Consider the following 24474-nt stretch of genomic DNA (forward strand, 5'->3'; position numbering starts at 1 on the left):
CTACTTGAAAATCCTGAAAAGATATTTATTAAAAATAATCTAAACACTCCTAAAGAAAAAAGATTCCAGTCCAGAGGAAGGTCTCCTCGGCGGAGGGAAAGAACTCCGAACCGAGAACACAAGTCTCCCCAAAGGGAGCCCTCAGAGAAAATATACAACCTTAGAAATAGGGATAATTTGAAAAAACCTGATAGATATCAAGATATTGATACACGTCCCTCTCGATCTTTTTCGCAGAAATCTGAAAGAAGAGGACGGTCAGAACACAGGGAAGAGCACGTCAAGTCCAAAGACAAGGAACCTGCTCGAAGTAAAAAATTACAATTTCCAAGAAAGAAGGTAGCCAGTATTAAAATAATCGAACATGCCGAGAATACTGAGGACAGCTGAAAAACGGAGAGTGGGCACAGACAACGCTAGACAGTGCAGCAGAAGTGACTATAGCTCACAAGATCCTAATGAATCATTTGGAGACAGTGGACACGAATGAATACATTCAAGTGGAAACTGCAGATACCAGAGTTAGCGAACCTCATAAAATATACGAAATAACATTGCGTATAGAGGGAGATAAGACTAGGAAGGTAAGGGGTCTGTTTTGGGATAACCTCTCAAAAGGCTATGACATCCTATTAGCTGAGAAAGTCTGACCACCAGAGTTTGTCATGGAGTGCCCTCATGGCGAAGAAATGATTATGCCTGCCTTCTCAAATCATATTCCAATACATAGAAAATACATATATGCCAGAAAATGGGCAGTAGCTCAAGCACCTGCATTATATAAGAATCATGTAGGATGGGATGAGGACTCTCTTCCTCACAAAATCCAGGTAAAAAGTCAACCAACTGCACAAAGACAGTACCCAATTAAGCAAGAAGCTAAAAAACAGGTCAGGGAGATCTTAGATCAACTTGAATACCAAGGGGTGATTAAAACATGCACCTCTCAAATTAACAATCCTTTGTTTCCTGTCTCTAAACCAGACGATTCATATTGTCTAGTCTTGGACTACAGACACCTTAACTCATGTTGCAAAACATTTGCGGTACAAAATTTGCACAGTGCGGCACTAATGAATAACATAGTTCGCAAAAAATACAAAACAACATTAGACATCTCTAATGGTTTCTTTTGTCAAAACATTGCACCGGAAAGCAGGTATTTAACCGCTTTTTCAATAATGGAGGTCACAGAAAAAATTCTGTTGACTCCCACAGGGATTCAAGAATAGCCCAGCATTATTCTCAGCAAGAGTAACAGAGTTACTACAAATGTATGATGAGGCATTATCTTATGTTGATGACATCTATCTCACAGACGACGACCTGGGTACTCACTTGAAAAGAGTGAACACCATAATACATGGGTTCGCAGCAGAGGGTTACAAATTCAACTTTAAAAAGTCACAAATTGCCCATCTAACTGTCCTATTTTTAGGATACGAATTATCATGTGAAGGCAAAAGCCTAGCAGACAACTTCTTAGAGCAGTGCGCGGTACTCCAAGCACCAAAAACGCTGAAGAACTTACAATCGATACTAGGCTTCCTGAATTTCGGAAGAACTTACATTCTAAATTATGCGGAGAGGGTTAAACCTCTCTACGAAATACAAAACCTGATTTCAAACCAATAAATTGAACTCAGAAACACACAGAAATTTTGAGATCACTGCAAACAGACATGTTAGCTAAAACAAAATTAGAAACACGCAACAATACACGCAACCTTGTAATCCGAGTCATCCCAGGAAGATGCGGATTCACGTACCTGACCTCTAATGAGGGAGAAACTGTACCCATAGCTTACAAATCACATTTGTACACACAAACAGAAAAAACAGGCGGTTCAGACGGCTGTAGCAAAAGAAAGAGCCCTAGCCCAAGTCAAAAGAATAACTGTTTTTACAGCAGGATCAGCCTTTGAGGCATTATTCAGCCCAGTTAATCTAAAAACTGTGGCATTAGATCCAAAATGGATACAGTGGGAAAATTCCCTTGCTGCAGAAGACGTGACATACTATTTTGTCCCGAACATGAAAAAACTGAATGATTTGAAATATGAAGAAAAATATCCTCTGCCAATCGAAATTCTGCCTCTCCAACAGTAATCTTGTATAATCTATACGGACAGATTTGTACAACATTACCATGTGGATAATAAATCCTACAATGCAGCATGCGCGATTGTTAAAGGTCGCTGGCTCTGTGGTAAATTCAGACCAAAAATAACAAAAACTGAATCACTGAGAAACTGTTTGGCTCAGCAAGCTGAAATCAGATCTTTAAAGATGGCGCTTGAAAATGCTGATCGTGAATTCCTGACACTAATAGTGTGCGATACGCATTTCTGCGTCAGATCTTACAATAAAGACTTGCAGAATTGGGTTCAAAACGATTACAAAGATGACACAGGTGCCACAATCAAGCATAAAATGCTTTGGGAACAGGTAGTTATTTCACAGAAAGAACTACAGAAGACTCATGTGATACATACTCTGAGTCATCAACGTGATGGCGTTCACGTTGCAGGAAATTCATTGACTAATGCAGCCACAGCGGAAGCAACTAAACCGGCTTCCATAGCCACAAAAAAGCGTTCAGAAAAATACATAGACGGGGAAACCATGCTGGCGGTAAAAACGTCTTCAAAAGACAACTGTGCAGCACTACCCGTGAACTATCCACTCAATTATACATATGTAATTGATGCAAACTCCGTTCCCTTTGCTCAAATCCCTGGAGTGGGGGATAGAGTAATTCCAAACATGAACAGGAGAGTCTTATTAATAGCAGACCGCACACATGGGTGAAGGTCCGAGGCACAAAAAGATCAAGGAATATCTGACAGAATTACAATCAGAATACTGGTGGCCGGGGATGAGCCTGCAACATTATAAATTTGCAAAAAGCTGTCCAGACTGCAACAGAGATCGCAGTAACGAGCCAATCGGAGTATTGCCATGGCCATTTCTGTAGTTAGCATAAGGCTATCTAGACTTAAAATCCAGCGTCCGATTAATTCCTTTAAAGACTAGATTCACTTAAAAATGTGGCCCCAGCGCTCGGCTGACGCCAGAACTGTTATAAAAGATTTGCGAGTCTTTATCGGCACATACGCAATTGCCATGCTACATTCTGACCAGGGTCCTGCTTTTAGCTCTTGAGCTTATAAGGAGGCCATGACCAACATGTGCATTGAATTGCGTTACTCTTGTCCCTTCCATCCTGACTGAAATGGGATTGTGGAAAGAAAAAACCGAGAGATAAAGCAATCTATAAACGGCAAAGGTACTAGGTTCGGGTGATGGGTGGGTCCAATATTTAACAAGTGTCCAACGTAGTCTTAACAATCTGCCAAGGAATTCTCTAAAAGGTTTCAGCACGTACGAACTATTGTTCGGAACTAGAATGTATATTCAGGATTTAGATAGTCTAATTTCAGTGGTAGAAGATAAGAAAAATGCTTTGACATCAAAGATCGTGGCCTTCTTACAGAAAAGCAGTACCTGTTTTAGCTGTCAGCGGAACAAGATCAGTTGTACTACCGCCCCTTGCTGGTAAAAAGGACAAACCGAGTTGTATCCATCGACCTGGTAAAACCACAATCATGTGGCCAATAATAAGTAGTAGGCCCAGTGGACTCCCAAGAAATAGCAGAATACCAAATTTTGCTACAATCCAAGAGGTTCAAACTAAGAGATTAATCACATTTGATAAACCTGCAGTGAATACAAAAAGACTATGCAACAATGCCTTGGAACTTGTGCCTCTTGAAACCCAAATTGAAACAGTTCGTCAAGAAACACCAGTCTACAACGATGTAGCCTCAGACTGTGCTAATGAAAGAAAAGTTTAAAAAGCAATTCCAACAATTGACAGAACTGCATCTGGCTACTTCATCAATTTTGATAACTTTTCTGAAGATCCAAGCGAACCTGAAGAAACGCCAGCAACAAAAACTTTTAAAGACACAGCAACAGAACTCTTTTATCAACTCAAAGAAACCAGTACAATGGACACAGCAAGTCAGAACAACTTGGTCCTAAACCACACAAGTCATCTCACATCGAGAAAAGAGCACTATCGTCAGTGAATGTCACAGCCATTCCGATACCGGGAGGGGTAGTTTGGGACAAAACGGATTTCAAAATCTATGGTTCGGTCGAACTGTTGAAATATCCTCACCAGTTTAAGGTTTCATTAAGTGACTTTGTAAAACCAAGTACATTCTCTGATGATTGGCACTTTGAAAGCATAAATAATATGATGTCAGATTTAGTAACCACTATGCACATCACTATTTGCATAAATCTGCTCAACCTAGAAATGTTTTTAAGTATAATCAATGGGAACATTGTGCAACTCCACCTAAAAGCAGTTCGAAAACATTTTTTGAGAAATTCCCATACTTCTCAGGGTTTAACATAAGTGATGCAGAAACATTTTATTACAAACTGTTAGATAAAACAGGGACAAAAACTATGCTGACAAATACTAAATTGATTTATTCAGAAACATTTTATGAAAAAATGATTACATTTGGTTTTGATTTCTGGAAAAAAAACAATGAAACGAAAACCATCTAGGGTACAAAAGAATGGCAGGTCCAAGGATTAGAAGCATTATTTCGAGCCTGCATGATCCCAGAACAAATAATGTACTTGAATGACACCATTCAACAGACTACTTGTCTTGGCCTAGCCAAGATTAAAGACTTAAACAAACCGTCTATTCCAAAGCCAATACCTGATAATACAACCACAGATATTGAGATAGACGTATCCCAAATTTTACTTCAAAACAAAACACATCCTGATTGGAAAAAGTGGTTAATCTGGCCAACAGACACAAATAACTGTCAAGATAGATTCCTGAACAAAATACAGGGGTTAAAAATAACCAGACCAGACCCTAGATACTCCCAGAGACAACATACAGGGATAGTAACAACATACAGTGTAGGGAAACTATGCCTTGAGTGGCTACAAACATCCACACTGGCAGAAATTAAGCAACACTTGACTTTACTTAAAGACGGTGCTGACTTGCGCGATTTCATAATGGGACCACGCAAACAGCGTCAAAAACGTTTCATATCGGCCAGTATATACGCTGCATACAACGAAGCTTGGAAAGTGACTCAAATTGAGACAGCGGGAAAATACGAGAAATTGATTGTATTAATTTGGAAAAATCACTTTCTGTTGTGGACAATGGGTTAATGACTCTGTCCTCCAGAATATATTCACTGGACAGTATTGTATCATCTGCAATCGATATAATAGATCAGGACTTGCTAATGTTACAACATGGCCAGTCCCAATTACGTTCTATTGTACAGCTAGGCTGGGCATTGCAAAATCTACGTTCAGGCTATGTGCCTTGGCATTTAATCGACACAACGTCATTGTTCTCTATCTTTAACCTTACTGATAAACAAATCAGTTTGGCACAAAAAGGAGCAGACTATACGATTCTGAGCATTGAAAAACTTGAGAGATTACCATTGACAATGTCAGAAAGACCTGTCATTGAATGGATAATACACGGAATAATCACAATTCTGATAACAACTTTCCAATTTAAAAATTGCCAAGAGTATATACCAGCAGGCCAGTATGAAAGGTTGGGTAAAGGGTACATTAAGTCATCATGGAAATGACCTTATACACATACATGTTATAGTGACAAAAACCAGAATGTATTTCTTAGTGGTAATAATTGTAAACGATCACTAAGCGGTATACTTCAGTGCCAAGGTATTAATTTACATGGGGCCTGTGAGGGGACTTCAAATAACCTTTCATGCCACCAGCACGGCACACCTGCAACACAAATAGAGCCATTCTTTAGACAACTTTCTAACTGGAGTTACGTTCTAATAACGGATCACAGCTGTTGTGGCATGGTGCCAGGGAAAGCATATCTCGTAAGCGTTAGTTCCATGGTTACTTGCTGTATGCAAGCATTGTATCCAAACGGCCCTACTGATACAGAGGCGACGATTTGGCCTCCCTTGAATATCTCTTCTATACGAATTGATACTTTACGCAGAATGAAGTCTGTGCTTTTACAGACAACAGTGCCTATAATGTCATCAAAAGAAACGTATGATCTTCAAGCTGCAAGGACAACGGCAGAGATAAATACACTTTTATCAACTAATTGCCCCGTGCATTTCGTAGAAATGCTAAGCCAAATCCTAAATATGTCAGATGCCAGTGGTATCGCACATGTATTTAAGACAATTTTTTCGGGACTGTTAACACCCTTCGAAGCAGTCCTGGGCATCTTTCCCAATTTTGTCCATTCGGTCTTTGGCGGCCTACCACTACTTTTGGGACTCATAGCAGGAATTTTATTTTTGACTCTTCTGCTCCGATATGGCAAGCCAAAACGAAGACAAGACTCCAGCAACAATGGAAGAAACGATCCTAGCTATACGCTATCGGGACCGCATAACTAAAGTCCTTGGATTAGCCCGGCTAAGAGATCTGAATATGACCTGGTTTCTTTCATTCAGACCTATATGGCAGAACTGCATCTTACCTGTGCTTCGATGCATGCTATGCGGAGAAGAATGCGTGTTGGACACCTGTCTTACGCTACAATCAGCAGTACCGATGGATATCGATACTTTGCTAAGTCCTGTAACGGCTCATGCATCATGTTGTCCCCAGCGGTTACCAATCCTGATGACGGCATTCGTTGAAACTTCACCACTACGATTAGGTGGCAGTGAAGCAAGAAATGAGAGCAACATCACCCAGGTACGACCTTCTGTGAGCATTGCTGATACTGACACCTATGATAGCAATCATTCTCACGACTGCCCAGTTACAGCATTTTCAACCATGGTCGAACTTTCACCTGAAGCTGTAGACTGTTTTTTTGCATATCTATCTGAAGTAATGTTCTCCCCTGAACAGAAAGAATAACTTTTTAAGCAAACCGGCACACAGCGTTCCCCTGAACTCTGAATTCGGCCTTCAGCTTTGATAAACAAAAGCTACTGAAAACATTTGGAACTATTTTTTTCCCCCTGAAAACGAAATTATTTTTTCCAAAATTCCAAAATATTTACCTTTTTTTGGCACATGTACTCTGCTTACAGTAGAAATATTCATAAAGAACAGAGCTTCTATTTTTAGTAATTACCTCAGCCTCTAGCACACTTAAAAGTAATTGCATTTATATGTGATGAAGTGGAGAAGTGTGGCTCAGGGGTTAGAGGCGGCAGACCCGGAAGCTGAGATCGGCCCTGGACCAGGGTTCAATTCCCCGCCTCGGCGGGTCTTGGGCTCAAAAAATTCCACGGACTCGATAATTCTCGCTCCGGTGCCTTCTCGACTCACGGGTTCACACTCTGCGACTCTGGGCAATAGCTTGCTTAATCTCCACAACGGCCCCTCGCGGTGGGATGCCTGGCTTTCACCTTGTGGATACCCTGCCGGGGTTATCTCACAGGGGAATACCAGGACGGGTTCCCTAAGCAAGCGCCGGGAAACCCTTTGTGGGTAGCTGTGCGCTATATAAGCTCAAATACATTTACATTTACACACACATGAAATAGTCTAGACCTTCTTTTCTGTATTAAGAGACATTTCATGTGCAATTTTCGCAAATCGTTCAGCTAAATATATATGCATTTTTTTTTACTGAATGATTACACTGCTTAAAAACGTACAGTACCTATAATCTTTCGTGCAGTTCGTATACACCATTTCAAATGCAAAAATGTATTTTGGGGTGGGTTGGAATACACATGCACCTTTACATGTTTAATATTGCTTAGTTTTAGTAATGACGGACATTAGATCGTGGAGTGGGTATTCTGTTTTTATCTAGGAACCAGAATCAATATTACCATTTTATGCCCTTGTACGGCTATAATCAATAATATCCATATAATGGCATTAGAATCCGATCCATATTTCAGTAAATCGCCCTTGCAGTCCAAGGCACGGCAAAAGCTACTTCCTTAGATTCCTAGAAAGCGCAACGAGTTCTTTCAACACACCACACCTCCAGCAACCTGGGAAATCCCCATGTGCTTTGGTTTGATTTGTAATAGAACTCCTGCGAGCACTGTAAGAACGGCCAGTTCTTAGTGACATCTTTATTGACGTTTTAAGTCCGAACCTTACGTCAAACTCAGCACCTTTCAGGTATAAATATACCAACGTTGCCTTAAGCAAACACACGGTGGTGGTTTTGGAGCAGAGCAGCTATCTACTAGCCGAGAGCCCAGCAGACGCGAAAAGCCCACGGACGCTGCCCCTTCCTCTTTGATGCGCTGAGAAAGACGCTGTCTTTTCGCCTGGCGAGAAAATCCAGCTCCGGCGTTTCCAGCCTACCCTTGCGGGTGACTGGGATATCGAGTCCTGAGAGAAAGATACCAGACCTCCTACATTCTATTCCCAAGGTACAGTGCTGACTAAACCCTTAGAGAGAATTCTTGAATCAGATTCTTGGCAAAACCAAATTAACTTAAACTGCTACTTACTTACTCCTTCCCACGTATTAGGCTTAAGTATTGCAATTGTGGCAATTCATTTCTCTTGCATGAGAAGGAAGACTGCTCAATAAATAATACCTTTCATTGAAAACGCCCGTCTCTCTATTCTCTGCACTCTGGTGAAACTAAGAATGCACATCTGACTGAGTGAAATAGCTGTCTATTGTTTTCACACGACTCTAGAGATTTACTCTTATTCTGAGGGAGCAAAGTTGTCATGTTATATGGTTGTCGGAAGCTGAATCCCTTCTTGTCTGAGCCAGGGAAGCTGATCCCTTCCTATTCATTCAAGAAAGTTTCCAGTGACCTCTGAGCTAGCTGGCGCAAACCTAAATTAGGTCGAACATAGTCAGTAGAGACCTAGATGACCTCAGTCCTACGTCTACACTGCTGTTTATGTTATTCCAATGCGCAGAGCCTATTGGGAAAATAGGAACTACACTACAACATTACTATCCAATAACTGTGCTGTCACCATCCAGTGCCACTCTTCCACCACAAGAGTATTCATAGCTCCCATGTAGCACCATACTAACACCACAGTAACTGTTAATCTGACTCACCACAGCAATACATAAAACACTTCTTCATACTCAACAGTTTTCCCTGTGAAAAAAAAACCTTTTGGATTTTTAAATTCCTGTTTATTTTATGTTGTTGATGCAAACGACATTGAGGCAGGGAATAAGTTGAGCGTACTCGCGTGTTGACACCATCTACTCACTCACTGGGTGGACTTAGTTTACAGTGCCGAAGAGGTTGGTCCCCACAGATATAGGGAAAGCTTTTAATTTTCAGACATCAGGAAACATTCAGCAGCACCTACACTTTGTCAGCTTCTGTTGGTGGGGAAGGAGCTTATCAGATCCCAGCTGGGGCCAAAACAAAGTACGTAGTTAAGGGGCCATAAGGTCACCTTTTGTTGGAGTATCCTGGCTGGGAGCTATCGGGAGCCTAACACCTGAAAGCAACGAAGGGGAAACAAAGGCAACCAGCCTATTACTTCACAGATGCTTTTGACTTCGCTCAGTCCCTGTATATAAGAGATATGCATGCACAATAGGAATGTCATATGTGTGTGTATGTACAGTACGCATACAAATAATTTAAATAACACAATTTTGTTTTATTTCTTTTATAGTACGAAGTGCTACTAATCCAATTGAGGGGTATCAGAACACTTTACATCACATGCACACATTATTCATTGACAATGAATCATATATGTATAAATCAATGTATAGGCTGTATTACATAAGACAGTGAGGGTTACAAGGTGTAGGAGCCACATGGCTTCATAGCACACCATGCTATATTAGAAGAATTACTAATTAAGAACTGCAAGTCACAAAAATGATTTCTGTGCTAAAGGCAGTGACCCACTTAAATGAAATAAAAGTCTGTCATCTTTGTGTTACATAATGTACTTTGCAGGAGGCATGTTAACACTCTATGCTTGTTTGGTCCAAAACTGGGACCAACAAAACACATCTCTACAGCAAATACGTTAACCTCCAGAGTTATCCTACCATTATTATAAATTCCCTGAAATTTAGTTGGCACACAAAGATCTCTGCAGCAGGTGCCTTAACCTGATGAGGTGTTTTAAAAAGTAGACTTTGCAACCAATTAAGCACAACGGATTGCCTGCCATGTTTCTCCTTGTTGCCAATTTCTTTGTATAAACCTTTAAAAAATAAATGTATAAGTTGAGGTCCAGATTTCCTCGCACAACCCAATTCAAAATCTAATTTGTTAAATCTTGTAATACACTCAATTGCACTCATTATAGACCTGCTTCACCTATGTGTGAGGTCTTATGGTCCGATGTCACTTCTTCTGAGGTCGAATTGTGCTGCTACTTCCTGTGATGCCACGTGCGAAGTCACAAGGCATGATGTCACACACTAAGATGTCATGCATAATCATATCACTAATATTCTGCCAAACATGATTAGCCCCCCAACTTCTTTTTTTATGACTTGTGCCCTGCATTTAGGTGTCTCCTTTTTCCTCAAAAAGCTCTTCCATCGTTGTGTGTATCATCTAAATGTCTGCTTTTTGCCTATCAAACTGCCTTTTATATTTCATGGCACTAATCTACATGTCACAAGTTACTTGAGACCGCAGCTTCACAGAGTATAGTAACGTCTGATGTCATCCTTCTTCTCACAATTAACACTATGAATGCCCAAGAATTAGGGCTGTTGCCCATGGAAATAGGGACTATGCAGTATTCTCTAGCTGGATGTTTGGCTGCTCCTGCACCCCTAGATAGAACCCTCGTGTTTGTGTGTTCTTTATTCCTTTGACAATGTGATAGTTCTGAGCACGGCAGTTGTTTCCTGACTCTGTAACCCCTCTGACTGCTGTGTGTATCTCTTGTCTCCAATAAACTCCTTTTAACCATAATGAGACTGAGGAACTTACTACAAATTTGATGGCGATGATCCTCAAGAGATACTGAAGAACCCGCTAACAAGCACCTCGTACTAGAAGAATTCAATAAGTTGGAAGGAATTTGAACAGTCGAGAAGGGCTCACGGCAAATGGGCAGCAGTCAGTGATGAAGGGTTAGATAATCGGAGCAGTATGAACGTCGGAAAAGATAAGTACTCGCGAAGCGATGGGAGTGGTGTTTGGCTGCGTATCAACTTGGGGCTGAAGCTGTGTCAGATACGCGATTGGCAAAAGCGTGGTTGGCACAGTGAGCACTACGGATTATGACGCATCGCGAAAAACGTCAGTGCCATTTTAAGCCAGTTGGCAAATCTGACAAGGAGTAAAAGAGAGCAAGCACAACGTATTGAGATGCCACGTAATCAACGTAGCCACCATTTTAAGAAGGTTGGCGAACTTGGTTGGCAAGTCAGGATTTAAGTAATCAATGTATTCTGAGACAGCCTGAGAAACGTCACTGCCATTTTGAGTTGGTTGGCAAAAGTGGTTGGCAAGTCATCCACGCGTATATCGTCTTTTAAAACTTTATGTGGTGGCAGAAGAACTTTGAAGCTGCAGAACAACTTTATAACTGGTGTGTAAACAAGGATTTAAGCTTATGTGTGTTGTAGATTCACAATTAATAACCTTTTTGGACATTATAAAGTGAGACATTATCCGATTAGTTCAGTTGCTATTGTTTTTCATAGTTTTGAATGGAAACACTGAAGGATAATTTATTAGTTTAAAGTATATCACAGACACTTATTTTATAAAAAAAACTTGTACTATTATTTAGTGCTTGCAAAATGCAGTCTGTTTCTGCACCACCATCTTTCTTAGAGACACCTGGAAAGCCATCAATAGTGTGGAAAAAAATGGTTTGATGACTTCGTGACTTATCTTTGGTGGCAATTGGCGCGTCTAGATACCGCCCAGAAAGGAAGAAGTTTCTGCTTCTACACAATTTAGGTTTCGAGGGAAGGTCAATTTACAAACATCTGCCTCCCTTAATCAGGAAGACATTGATGAATACATGTAAACAGTTAGAAAGCTGGAACTGCATTTCGATATCCAACCCAGTTTGGTTGTCATTCGACATAAATTTTTAAAAAGAGAACAGTTGCCAGGAGAGGATGTAGAAACTTTTGTATCGGCACTCAGACAATTAAGTGCAGAATGTCAATTTGAAGCGTTTACTGAACAGCTGATTAGGGACCAGTATATTTGCAAATGCACAGATGAGTCTATCCAACAAAAATTACTCTCAATGGGTAATCCCACTTTAGATTAAACTATTTGCACGGTAAATAGTATTGAACTGTCTAAACTGTCAAGGAACAGCAGTCCGTGCAAAAAAGAGAATAGAACCACACCAGTGGCACAACGAATAGAGAAAAAAGTATTATTTAAACCAAGAGATATTTGTTATAATGTGGGTACAAGTCGCACACTAAAGGTAATACGTTTTACCCTGCAAGGAATTCTACTTGTAGGATTTGCGGAAAGTATGGTCACTTTGCAAAAATATGTCAGAGTGCTAAAAAATCTAATTTTGGAGTGCAAAACAGAAGTCAAGGGAATTCTTTGGGTGTGGGAAATGTTTCGGATTCCGTAAACAATGTGTGTGATACAATTCAATGCATTCATGATGAACTAAACGAAATGGTTGTAGTTGTCCATGATGTCGAAATTATTACCGGAGATTCATCTGAATGTATTGGTCCGTACGTTAAAATTGGTGTGGGTAACAAAAAGCTTATGTTGTTAGTTGATTCAGGTGCAAGAATAACTATGATTACCCAAGAGTTATTTGAGGAAACTTGGCCTGAAAGACACCTAGATCCCCCTGAAATGGCTCCTGTTTCTTATGGGGGCCGGAAAATTGATGTAGCTGGGTACTTTGAGGATATTTTGCAAAAAAAGAAGAATACTGGGAAAGATGTATAGGGCCATAAAAGGGTTGAACATATTGGGGTGGTTTCACCAGGGTTTGTTTCAGATGGTTCTCAGACCTGGCACTAAAGACAAGTTAGTGACGTTGATTCTTCAGATTACACGGAAAAGTTGACTCATACCTTTCCTTCTGTTTTTGGAAAGGGTTTAGGAACGATAAAGAGTTTCACTTATGAGATAAAAGTAAAGGATGGAGCAATCCCAGTTAACCACAAAATGAGAAGTGTAACATTCAGTGTTAGAGAGAGTTTAGAAAAGGAGTTAAATGAGATATGTTCAAATGGGATCATTGAACCAATAGAGTCATCTCTATGGCTTTCTCCGCTTGTTGTGGCACGTAAGAGGAATGGTGTCTTGCGCGTCTGTGTGGATTTGCATAGTTTGAACAGAAAGATCTGGATTGACTCCCATCCATTATCTAAGATCACTGAGCTGTTAGCACTAACCAAAGGTGCCAAATGGTTTACGAAGTTGGATGTTGCATCTGCATACCATCAGGTGGTGTTAGATCCTTCTTCAAGACATCTGACCGCATTTGTATCCCATTTGGTACCTATCAATATTGCAGAATGCTGTTTGGCCTTTCTTCGGCGGCAGCAGTTTTTCAGAGATTGAGGATTCAAATATTTAAATCTATCCCTGGTGTTGCTGTTTTTCAAGATGATGTTTTAATTTTTGGGGAAACAAGAAAAGGTCATGACAGCTCACTTAATCAGGTTTTTGAGATTATGCAGGAGAAGGGAGTAGTACCGAAAAGTGAGAAGTGCCTGTTTCTTAAGGAGAAAGTGGAGTTTTTGGGTCATGTTGTGTTGCATGATGATGTTGAGCCCCATCTGGGATTAGTTAAGGCTATAGATGATGCATGTCCACCAAAAGATAAGGCTGTATTGAAGTCCTTCATTGGACTGTGCGAATTCTTTGCTAAATTTATAAAAAGATTATGCTTCAATGGTTCAGCCTTTGACTAATATGTTGAAGAAAAGTGTTCCTTTCAAGTGGGACAAGAATTGTCAGGAAGTTTTTGATTGTATCAAACGACAGTTGGCTAGTGACAGGATTTTGAAGCCTTTTGATCCCGAAGAAAAAAGTGTACCATAACTGTTGATGCTAGTGGTTTTGGTTTGGGAACTGTCCTTACACAGGATAATGGGAACACTGACAGCACAGTATGTTACGCCTCGAGAGTTTTGAGAGGAGCTGAAACCAATTTCTCAGTTTTTGAGAAGGAATTGCTGGCTTGTTGGTGGGCCATCATGAATTTTAATCCCTTTATCTGGGGTAGTCATTTTGTGTTGAGGACTGATCATAGTCCCTTAGTTTCGATCTTATCAGGTGAGAAAATTAAAGAGCACACACCCAGAATTGCGAGGCTGTCTTAAAAATTGCTACAATACAATTTTGATGTTGTTTACTTATCTGGTCCAAGGAATGCATGGGCTGATTTTCTTTCCTGTTTTCCTGTTTCTGAGAATGAATCTGATTTGGAAAAAGAAGAGGATCAGGATGACTGTTTTGTGGCTGCTTTTGATGTTGAAGGAATTTGTGCTGTGAGTGAGCCTGAGTGGAGGAGAGAGTTGACCAAGGATGTGGTTCTAGGACAAGTAATACATTTTGTCAAAAAAGAATGGCCTAAAGAAAAAATGTGTCTTATCAATTCCAGACCTTTGTAAAGGTATCACAAGGGCTCACTGTGGAAGATGGTATCCTCCTACGTGGGGAAAGGCTCATTCCGCCTGAAACTTTAAGAACTCACTTGCTGAATGGTGCACATGAGGGGCATTTAGGCAAGACCTTGACGAAGCAGACTCTGAGAGATGTATTCAGGTGGCCACATATGGACACGTGTGTGGATGAACCTATTGATAAATGTGTGGTTTGTGGATCATCAGACAAGAGCTTTAAAGTAAGGACACAACCCATGATACCTGTTGATTTCCCAGGCAGACCGCTGGAAATATTAGAATTGATGTAGTTGGGCCATTTAATATGCTTCCTTCCTCTTCTCGCTTTGCTGTAGTGTCTATTGATTACTACTCCAAGTGGCCAGAGGTCCGATTCATGAGTGAGCCTTCCGCAAATATCATTAATTTCTTGAAGGACATTTTCTTGAGAGAAGGGTTTCCTTCTTATATTATGTCTGACAATGGTATGCAATTTGTTAGTTCAGAATTTCAAAAATGTTTGATTCAAGGAGGGATTATGCACCAGAACAGTTCCTTTTATCATCCACAAGCAAATGGCCTGGTTGAGCGGATGAATAGAGTTTTGAACAATTGTGTACAATGAGCCATTGCTAGCAAGTGTGTTGTCGAAAATGCTGTACGTTCAATGCTTTGTTTTTACCGCACTACTGCACATTCATCAACAGGAGTTTCTCCTTTCGAACTTTTGAGAGGAAGGAAACCTTCAACTAAAATTTGCCCAGGTTGGATGTCGAAATGGGTAAAGATGAATGTTATGGATGATGTGGAGGGCTATGTAAAATCGAATGTTAACAAGGCTCAAGAGAAGCAGAAGAACTATTTTGATGAAAGGAAGAGGGCTTTTTCATCAAAAATCTGTATTGGAGATGTTGTGCGTATTAAAAGTCCAGTTCACACACCCAAGGGAAAGATAACGTTTTCTGAATCTTGTATAGTTGACAAAGTTTATGAAAATGCTATAAGAGTTAACTACAAAAATGGGTGGAACATTTGCAGAGTGATTAAAGAGAAGAATTTAAAAGATGTCTGGAAATAATTCCAATGCAAATGTATCTCAAGTGCAAAGTTTACTTATTTTTTCCAAATGTGTTAATGAAACAGCAAAGCATCTTCACAGGAGCTTGCATGTTTGTAAAGTTCCTTTGAGATTTAGATGAGGAAATGTTGTACACTGTTTCTATAGTGTCATTTTAAGTGACATTGTTTAGGTTCATATTTCTACCTTCTTTTGCTATCTTGTTCTATGTTGGGTTTTTTTCTTTCTTCTTATTCACTTCTTCCCTCCTTTGTTTCTGTCTTTTCTCTTTACCTGTTTTGCTCTTCCTCTATGTTTATTGTTTTAGATTTTGGAAATAAGGAGATAATGTAGTATTCTCTAGTTTAGTGTATGGGTGCTCCAGCACCCATAGATAGAACCCTTGTGATTGTGTGTCCTGTATTCCTTTGACAATGTGATGGTTCTGAGCACGGCAGTTGTTTCCTGATTCTGTAACCCCCCTGACTGCTGTCGTGTATCTCTCGTCTACAATAAACTCATTTTAACCATAATGAGAACGAGGAACTTACTACAGACTACTATGCGTAAAACATCCCAAGAAGTTTTACTGCAAAAGCCCCCGAATCTCGCAGAGTACTCTATCAATGTAACGCATGAATGTTAAATCCGCGTAGTAACGCAATAGCGCACGGCCTCGTTCGGAATTGTTCCACGTGCTCTTCTAAGGGGAACTTCCCTTCCCCTTCTTGGTGAGTGCGGTTTACCCGGTCGTGGTGTTTCCGTTTTAAACGGAGCTCGGCGGGCTGCAGGGGCTCAGCATTGCAACAACCTGCCAAGCTCGCCAGGCACCCGCAGCTATTGTTGCTAGCGCCCATGCCCACATTTGTCTTCTGGCAGTTGCTATAAATAACATACAGGTCTGTATTTCCAAGGAAAGAAAAACAGCAGGAGAAAAATGGCTACTGCACAGCTTGGTGGACTGCAAAATAAACTTCGTCTGTGAAAAATAAAATGAAGCCTAACGTGAATAAATTGGCAGAAGTGCATGCAAGTGGCAGCCAGCCTGGAAACAATCGTTCAAAGGAAGAGGCGTGTTGGTCGAAAACAACACGTGGACGCAAAGCCTTTATCTAAAGACACAAGTTGATAAGCAATGTATATGAGAGAGAAATCCCTTAAAACAGTAATCGTGAGCCTTGTTATGCAGCTTTTTCTTTGCATTAGTTGCCAACCAGTAAAAAAAACTGTCGTTTTCCAAGTAATATACTCTTAGTGCCTTGAAGCTCCACAGACTACATTTACGCTGCTGGCACTGGTTAACGCCCTGCGATACACACATGCGCCTACATCGTTGTCTTATGCCACCCCAACTATTTAACATATCATTCACCCCTTTAAGTTATGCTGTTTAAAATGTTATGCTTATCATTCTATGCATCCTTATGAAATGCTACACAAAGCTGCTTTTTTCTTGTGTGCAAAGAACTCTGATACCCACGGGTGTTATCTAGCGCTATATAATAAACTTATAAATAAACTCCACTTATCGCTATATCACCCTCCAGTTTTCAAATCGACTCACAGTCATTCTTCCTGAGTTTTTTTATACTCTATGATGCAGATTCTGTGAGGTGCATTCCTAAAGGCAGCTAGACAACTATTCAACCCCCAAAAGCCAGAGTCTGAGACCTGCCTAGATATGTTGCACAGCTGTGTTGTGGCGCGCGCATGCTTGTATCCCGCGAACCCTGATAGCCACGCACGGCAGTTCCTCACCTGCTGGTTGCAGCCACAATGTTGAAGAGGTAGGTGGCTGGTATGGCTGTGAGAGACAGCACGAAGACCCCTGTGGCCGCAGAAGCGCTCATTGTGAGTGTATTCTTCTGACCCTAGCACCTTGTTGTATTTTTCTAACGCACACACGTTGCTTATTTCATTGCTTCTCCCTGCAGACTTCTCAGCGCTGAGTGGAGCAGGCTGATCTCACAGATGGACCTGCGGTCAGTGCTGCTGGTTCCAAACCTCAAACTTTGTCCAGCCAAGTTCCAGCGCTGGTGACGCCCCTCTCAGCATCCATGGCAAGGTATTTCTCGTGAGAGGAAACGCGCTCCGCCCTGCTCCAGCGCAGCCCAGGGAGGTGTCCTGGCTCACTGCGGGCAGCAGAAACCCGAGCCGCCCCTTGTTCTCCGCACTGACAGAGCAGACAACTGCTGTCAGGGAGGACAGCGCGGACGCATTCCAGCGGAGCACGGCCTCTGCCAACGTTCACACGCTGCACGGAAAATATAAATGTGACATCACTCGATCGACACGTCTATGGGCCACTCACAAGGCAGTATGCAATCATTTCACGCGTTAGGCGGGGCAAGGCGTCTCAGGCGGAATGCATGTTTCGTTATGTGTGCTAGGAGGTCTTGAATAGTTTGTTTATAAGAAAAGCAACTTCAAAGATACAACGTGGATTGTAAAAGGCTGGGCAACTATGTTTATCTTCAACAAAACGCATTTATGCTTTTTGGGATATCTTCCAGCTCCTACACCCAAACTCATTTGAAAACAAGCATATAATTAAGTTTGATTAATGTTTTGTTTGCAAAACGAATAGCAGGTGATTGCTTTGCGCTCCTCGGATCGGCCATGCCATCCTAACGAATCGCTCCAGTGAAACCCGATTTTTAGTTTTCCTATTTTATTAATAATAAATCGTCCTCCGAGGCCCTTGTTCATAAAATTATAAATATATTTTTGGGATAAAGCGTAGAAGCAGGGTGTGTGCTAAGGGAAGTCGAGTGAAGAATGCTTTAGAACGGGCTTTAAGTAAGGATTGAGCGGGAGTACAGGCAGAAGGAATGTGCCTGGGAAAATATGAAATTAAGAGTCAAGGAGCTCACGAGGCACCAGAGCGAAGGGAATACTCTCTTTCCACGGAGTCTTTTCAGCCTCTTAGTTTGGATGACTGTTTTCTCCATATAAACAGTGCTTTAAGTGGGCAGATACTCAGCACCTGCACTTCATTTATTTGGAAGGGATAGTACCACAGCACGGGCACTTTCCCAGTGTTTTTATTGGGAAAATACCAGCACTTTTCAGTAGCAGACAAGTACTGGGACAAGGAGTATCTGCAGGTCTATATTCCTATTTCAAGCACTGACGAGAAAGGTGATGTGTCCTCTAAAACAGTCTGGAAGAATGCTAGCTGGGGTTTCACCCAAGATGGCCGCACATTCCATTTCCCACGAGAGTACAAACTATTGTGGGAAGTCCCACTGCTGTTGCAAGGACCCTCGATGTTAATGCAGCTACAGTAACTACCACTGAAACTGTGCCTACGGGAGTATTTATTATTATCCAGTGCTCTAATATCTCTGTGCACCACACTTGTGTCGTTTTTTCTCCTCTTCCCCTTTGTGCCTGTTCCCTGTATGGTATTGCTGCATGGTGGACCCACGGGCCTGCGAATGATGTGCCTTATTGCTGTACATCGAACTAGGAGACTTGGGGCCTCTGTGCAGAGATATGGAGTCCGTATGAGTCTATGTATTGTTAAGAGAGCATAACAGTAGCAGTGATTCCTTACTTTGCTCACCATGGCACAAATACAGCCTACCCGTTGATCCTTGAGAACCAAGTGCATTTTTCACAGCCGCAACACATTCTCTTTAATTTCATATTGCCGAAAAGGCCATAAGGCCTGACCCCATTTTAAGCAGACCAAGGCTAAATTTTCTGTATTTTTGCAGGCTCATTAACTCCTCTCCCTTTACACAGATGTTGTCTGTTCATATCTTTCCAAGTACCTATGAGTGTCAAGTCACCCAGACATAGACATGAACAAGAGACCTAATGCAACATTAGTCTTGAACAATTGCAATGTTATCTTTAGTTCAAGTAGACCTCTCAGGATATTGCAGCATGGATTAGGACATTTTGTGCCACAAAAATAGAAATTTTGCGGCTCGCTATTTCAATTTTTGCAGCATTTTTGCAGCACCTTATTTAGTGACATTTAATAATTATGTACTAACAAAAAAGGGATTCTGCAGGAAAAACACAGGATGTATGCTGTCCTTATCACAACATCATTCTGCCTGTCTTCCACACTCTAACTTCATCCTCCAAGACTTAAGGACAAGGCCGTACAGGGCAGTACCTGCCCATTTAAAGCACTGGATGCCCATCTAGTCGCTAAACTGCACAGCACGAAAAATTGAGGCTCAATTCCAGATTCTTGTTTGCCCAAACTGAGTGATCTCAGGCAAATACTGTTTTTCACTGAGCCTCCTTTTTGTTTATTATCACATATGAGACAGCCTTTAACTATGTGAACACAGAATGTGCGCTGTAAAACAAAAAAGGATAATTTTTGTACAGCGCACATCCAGATTTAACCTATTACCAGGCACTGTCATTTGTGTTAATGACTTCATTGGCACATATGAGATCACCTAGAAATATATGAACTCTAGATGGGTACTGTATTACAACGCAGGGTGCTAATATAGCACATAGGTAAATTTTGAAGAGCGCAAATCGTGATTCGTGAAATTGCGAAAAGCTTGGGGGTCTATTCAAGGTCAAACAAGAACAATAGCCAAACGGTTTAGTTTGATTTGTCGTATTTTTTACCTTATTTGTTTGTGAGAATGCGTCTGAGAACAGCATTTTGATGCTCATTGGTTATACCAGTGATTCGTAAGGTGATGTTGGAAATTCGATCTTAGATAAGATACATTATGAAAGGGCTACCACATAACCACTTGTCAGGAGAAATTCTTTACCCCTGATTATCGTGAAAGATACTGCCAGAGAAGATCTTGACTGCCAGATATGCTACTTTTTCAGACTATCTACTGAGAGCTGATATCGAGCCCAAGTCCAGGAGGAACTGATGCTGATGCGACTTGTGTTTGCCTTTCGCAAGGAACACAGACTCCAGATAAATACAGCGGTTTGCTGTACCAGTATGCAGAGCACTGATTCTCTCTAAAAAGCTCTAGTTGCGAGTTATAAACACTCCATGCTCTCGTAGCGCAGTGCATAGAAGTAGACTTTAGGGTGTTCTGTTTTTTAGATGATATTCTAACCACAATAGAAATGCTCACTCTATTCTTGTTGTTCGAAACATGCATTTGTGCTGTTTTAATTGTGTTCTGTGTGGTTGTTTTAGATGCGCTAAGCAACAAGATGCACCTGTTAAAACATCCAAACTTTTTAGATAAGTGTCGTTTTCTCAGTGCAGTTTCTGTGTGTGGTATTGAGAAGAACGAAATTGGTTTGTTTTCAACCACCATGGTGTCCCTGGTTCCCTGTTTAGGGACTGCTAGTGACCCAAAAGCTTTGACACCACTTTAACTATGTATTGGGCGGTGTACTGCGGGCTACAAAAACCTGTTGTTCACATTCAAACATTGGTGCATTGAACTAATTTGGCTCATGTCACCCTTGGGTGTAAAAACCTTATAGAGCAGAACCAAAGACTCAGTTGGGGAAAATTGGTTCCTATAGCAGGGCCTGGATGTTTTGGGAACCCTTGCATAGTTTCATTTGGATATGTATACTCACATTAACCAGAATTACATTTTTAAGGAAATGTCTGTAATAATCATGATTACCACCTACAGGGAATAAGGGACCACCTATTGCTATAGGTTTGTCGAGCTTAACTTTTAAAAGGTTATTCACCATTCTGTGGGTTTCCCAATTCTTTGAATCTATTCCATTTGAATCCATTCAGATGGTGGCCTGTATCATGATAGGAGGCAAATACTGGGAAGCTGTTACGCAGCATCTCAAGCTTTGCGCTGTTCAAGATGGGCGGAGGAGGGTAGTTACTTATGTAATAGCTGCTCATATGGCATATGCCTTTGAGATGTTTTACTCAACGGTGGAGTTGGATGCTATATACACTGCCTCAGGGTAGTTTCAAGCTTTTAAGACTTTACCACCACCTGCAAACTGCACATTATATGGATTACCAATATTTGGAAATCACCTTGATTTACCAGAAACAACATAACTGGTTATCTGGACAGCTAACACACATGCAGAGGAATATTCACCTGGGACCTCTGAACAGTGAAGGGACTACATGACCAGTTTTAGCTTGTTACACACCTGTTCCTCATCACAAAACCTTGGTACTTGCGAAGGTGGTAGGGGCATTAAATTAGACAGTAACCGTATACAGTAGACACGTATAGTTTGCACTATGTACCATGAACTCTAAACATGCTTTCGCAGCAGGATCAGAAGTTCTGGCACAGGTACAAGCTGTTAGCCCACAAACTAATGACGCTATCATGGAGAAGTCTCCCACGAACGGTGAAGAGATTCCCTTTTGGCTGCTTGCAAGACTAACCAGTTGGAAGCAGTCTATCCACATTCAGCACTGACTATGCATCTCCATCTAGGGATGGTGTCACCAGGAGAGGAATGTAACACCTGGAGAAGCATATTTGCATGCATTTACAGCAGCATGCGATACATGCTTTCATTAGCTTTTCTTCCTGAGGTACTGAAACTTGTAGAGAACAAGAAAAGGACTGCACCAACTCTGGACTTAGGAATTAAATGAATAGGAAACTCTTCTACAGTTTCTTCAATGATCCTGAGCAATAATAAGAGAGAAGCATCGGTTCTGTCAATATGTCAGAAACTGGAAGCAGTTCAAGTTCTGGATCAGGAATCAGAACTACCAAAAATTATTATATGATAGTAAAAGTTTATACCTCTGTGACCTTAGGATCATGAGTTGTTAAGCCAGATGAAAGACCTAAAAATGGCGTTGGGGGTTCTGTTGAAAAGAAATTTGCAACAAAAGGCAGAAAGAAACAGAGGAGTTGAAGAAAAGATGGACTGGATCTCCCACATGTCAGGAATCTGGTAGAAGTGGTTATAAGGGTTCACTGATACAACAACAATGTAATAAATATCGAAGTAAAAAATGTTGAGTGAAAAATATAGACAACAAAAATCTCGACTCCTATACTTAAACAGATAAGTAGAAAAATATTGACGAAAAAAATCAATGTAAAAAATATAGATGTATAAAATATTGGCTTTTATATAAATCTAAAATAAAATGATATATATTAAATATTAAATTTAATTTTAACAAAATAAAAGACATTAGGGGGCCGATTCCGATCCTGGAAAAAGCGCTCCGATTAGCCGTACGGAGCGTTTTGTTTTAGGAGTGGGTTGTGGATTTTTGGGGGATTAGGGTAGGAATTTTAAAAAAATATTTTGACTTTAAATTTTGAAATTAATTAAAATTTTAAATTTCGAATGTATTTTGAAATTTTTTATAGTATAACATATTATTGTTTTAGGAGTGGGTTGTGGATTGTTTGGGCAATAGGGTGGGAAGCGTTTTAAAATATTTTAAAAATAAATGTAGCATTTAATTTACATTTTTCAATTGTATTTACATTTTATGTTGTAGTGATGTTTTGTGGTGTTTTTGGAGAATAGTGTAGGGAATATTATAAAATATATGATTATTAAAATATTAAAATTTGGTTATTTAGAATTAAATTAAGAAAAATATTTTATGGGTGTGTTGTGAATGTTTAGGGGTATAGTATGGTGAGTGTTTTAGGAAATAAAGAATTTTATTTAGGAAAATGAAAAAAAAATTGATAAAGTTTTTAATTGGTTGTTTTATTAGATGTGTTTTTGTTATAATAGTTTGTATGTTGTGTATTATTATTTAAAAATCATTATTACTAAATAATTATAAAAGAAATGTATGTAAGAAATGTTACATTATAAAAATTTATTTAAAAAATACATAATAAAATATTATAAAAATAATGTTTTTGAAAACAAATTATCAAAAATAATGTTTTAAAATAAACAAACATCAAAATTTAGTAAATTTATATAAAATAATATTTGTAGATGAAATTTAGAAATTCTAATGTCGTTATTTTAATATTTTAAAAATTAATATTTAAAATGTATTATAATTTAAAAAAAAATCTCTGATGTTATATTTGGGGGAGTAGGAATAGTAATTTATATGGGTTTACTGTCCAGCACCTTACCTTAGTTTATACTTGGTGGAGTGGGAATAGTAATTTATATGGGTTTACTGTCCAGCACCTTCCCTGAGTTAATACTTGGTGGATTGGGAATAGTAATTTATATGGGTTGAATGTCCAGCACCTTCCATGAGTTTATACTTGGTGGAGTGGGAATAGTAATTTATAAGAGTTTACTGTCCAGCACCTTTTCTGACTTTATACTTGGTGGAGTGGGAATAGTAATTTATATGGGTTTACTGTCCAGCACCTTCCTTGAGTTAATACTTGGTGGAGTGGGAATAATAATTTATATGGGTTTACTGTCCAGCACCTTTCCTGAGTTAATACTTGGTGGATTGGGAATAGTAATTTATATGGGTTGAATGTCCAGCACCTTCCTTTAGTTTATACTTGGTGGAGTGGGAATAGTAATTTATAGGAGTTTACTGTCCAGCACCTTTTCTGACTTTATACTTGGTGGAGTGGGAATAGTAATTTATATGGGTTTACTGTCCAGCACCTTCCTTGAGTTAATACTTGGTAGAGTGGGAATAGTAAATTATAAGTATTGAATGTCCAGCACCTTCCCTGAGTTTATACTTTGTGGAGTGGGAATAGTAATTTATATGGGTTTACTGTCCAGCACCTTCCATGAGTTTATACTTTGTGGAGTGGGAATAGTAATTTATAAGGGTTTACATCGCCATGGAGGTAAGACGAAAAGCAGGAGCAATTAGAACGGGAAGAGACAGTGACAATTGTTAGATTCATAAAATGAGAAAAGAATACAAGGAAGAGTGCAGAGTGGAAAAAAGGAAATACACAGAAAAGAT

General features: G+C 40.0%; 1 protein-coding gene across 1 annotated transcript in view; it reads right to left on the reverse strand.

Annotated features, from left to right (window-relative positions):
- The window catches only part of TM6SF1 (transmembrane 6 superfamily member 1), a 556895-nt gene extending 538988 nt beyond the window's left edge, over positions 1-17907 (reverse strand). The window contains exon 1 of the mRNA XM_086958234.1: positions 17391-17907. Coding sequence (XP_086814360.1) covers positions 17391-17482 — 92 coding nt within the window. The 5' untranslated portion in view covers positions 17483-17907. The remainder of the gene's footprint in view (positions 1-17390) is intronic.
- Positions 17908-24474: the final 6567 nt, after the last annotated feature.

Source organism: Lissotriton vulgaris, chromosome 2_1 (assembly GCF_964263255.1).
Source record: "Lissotriton vulgaris chromosome 2_1, aLisVul1.2, whole genome shotgun sequence".
In the NCBI taxonomy this organism is placed as follows: Eukaryota; Metazoa; Chordata; class Amphibia; order Caudata; family Salamandridae; genus Lissotriton; species Lissotriton vulgaris.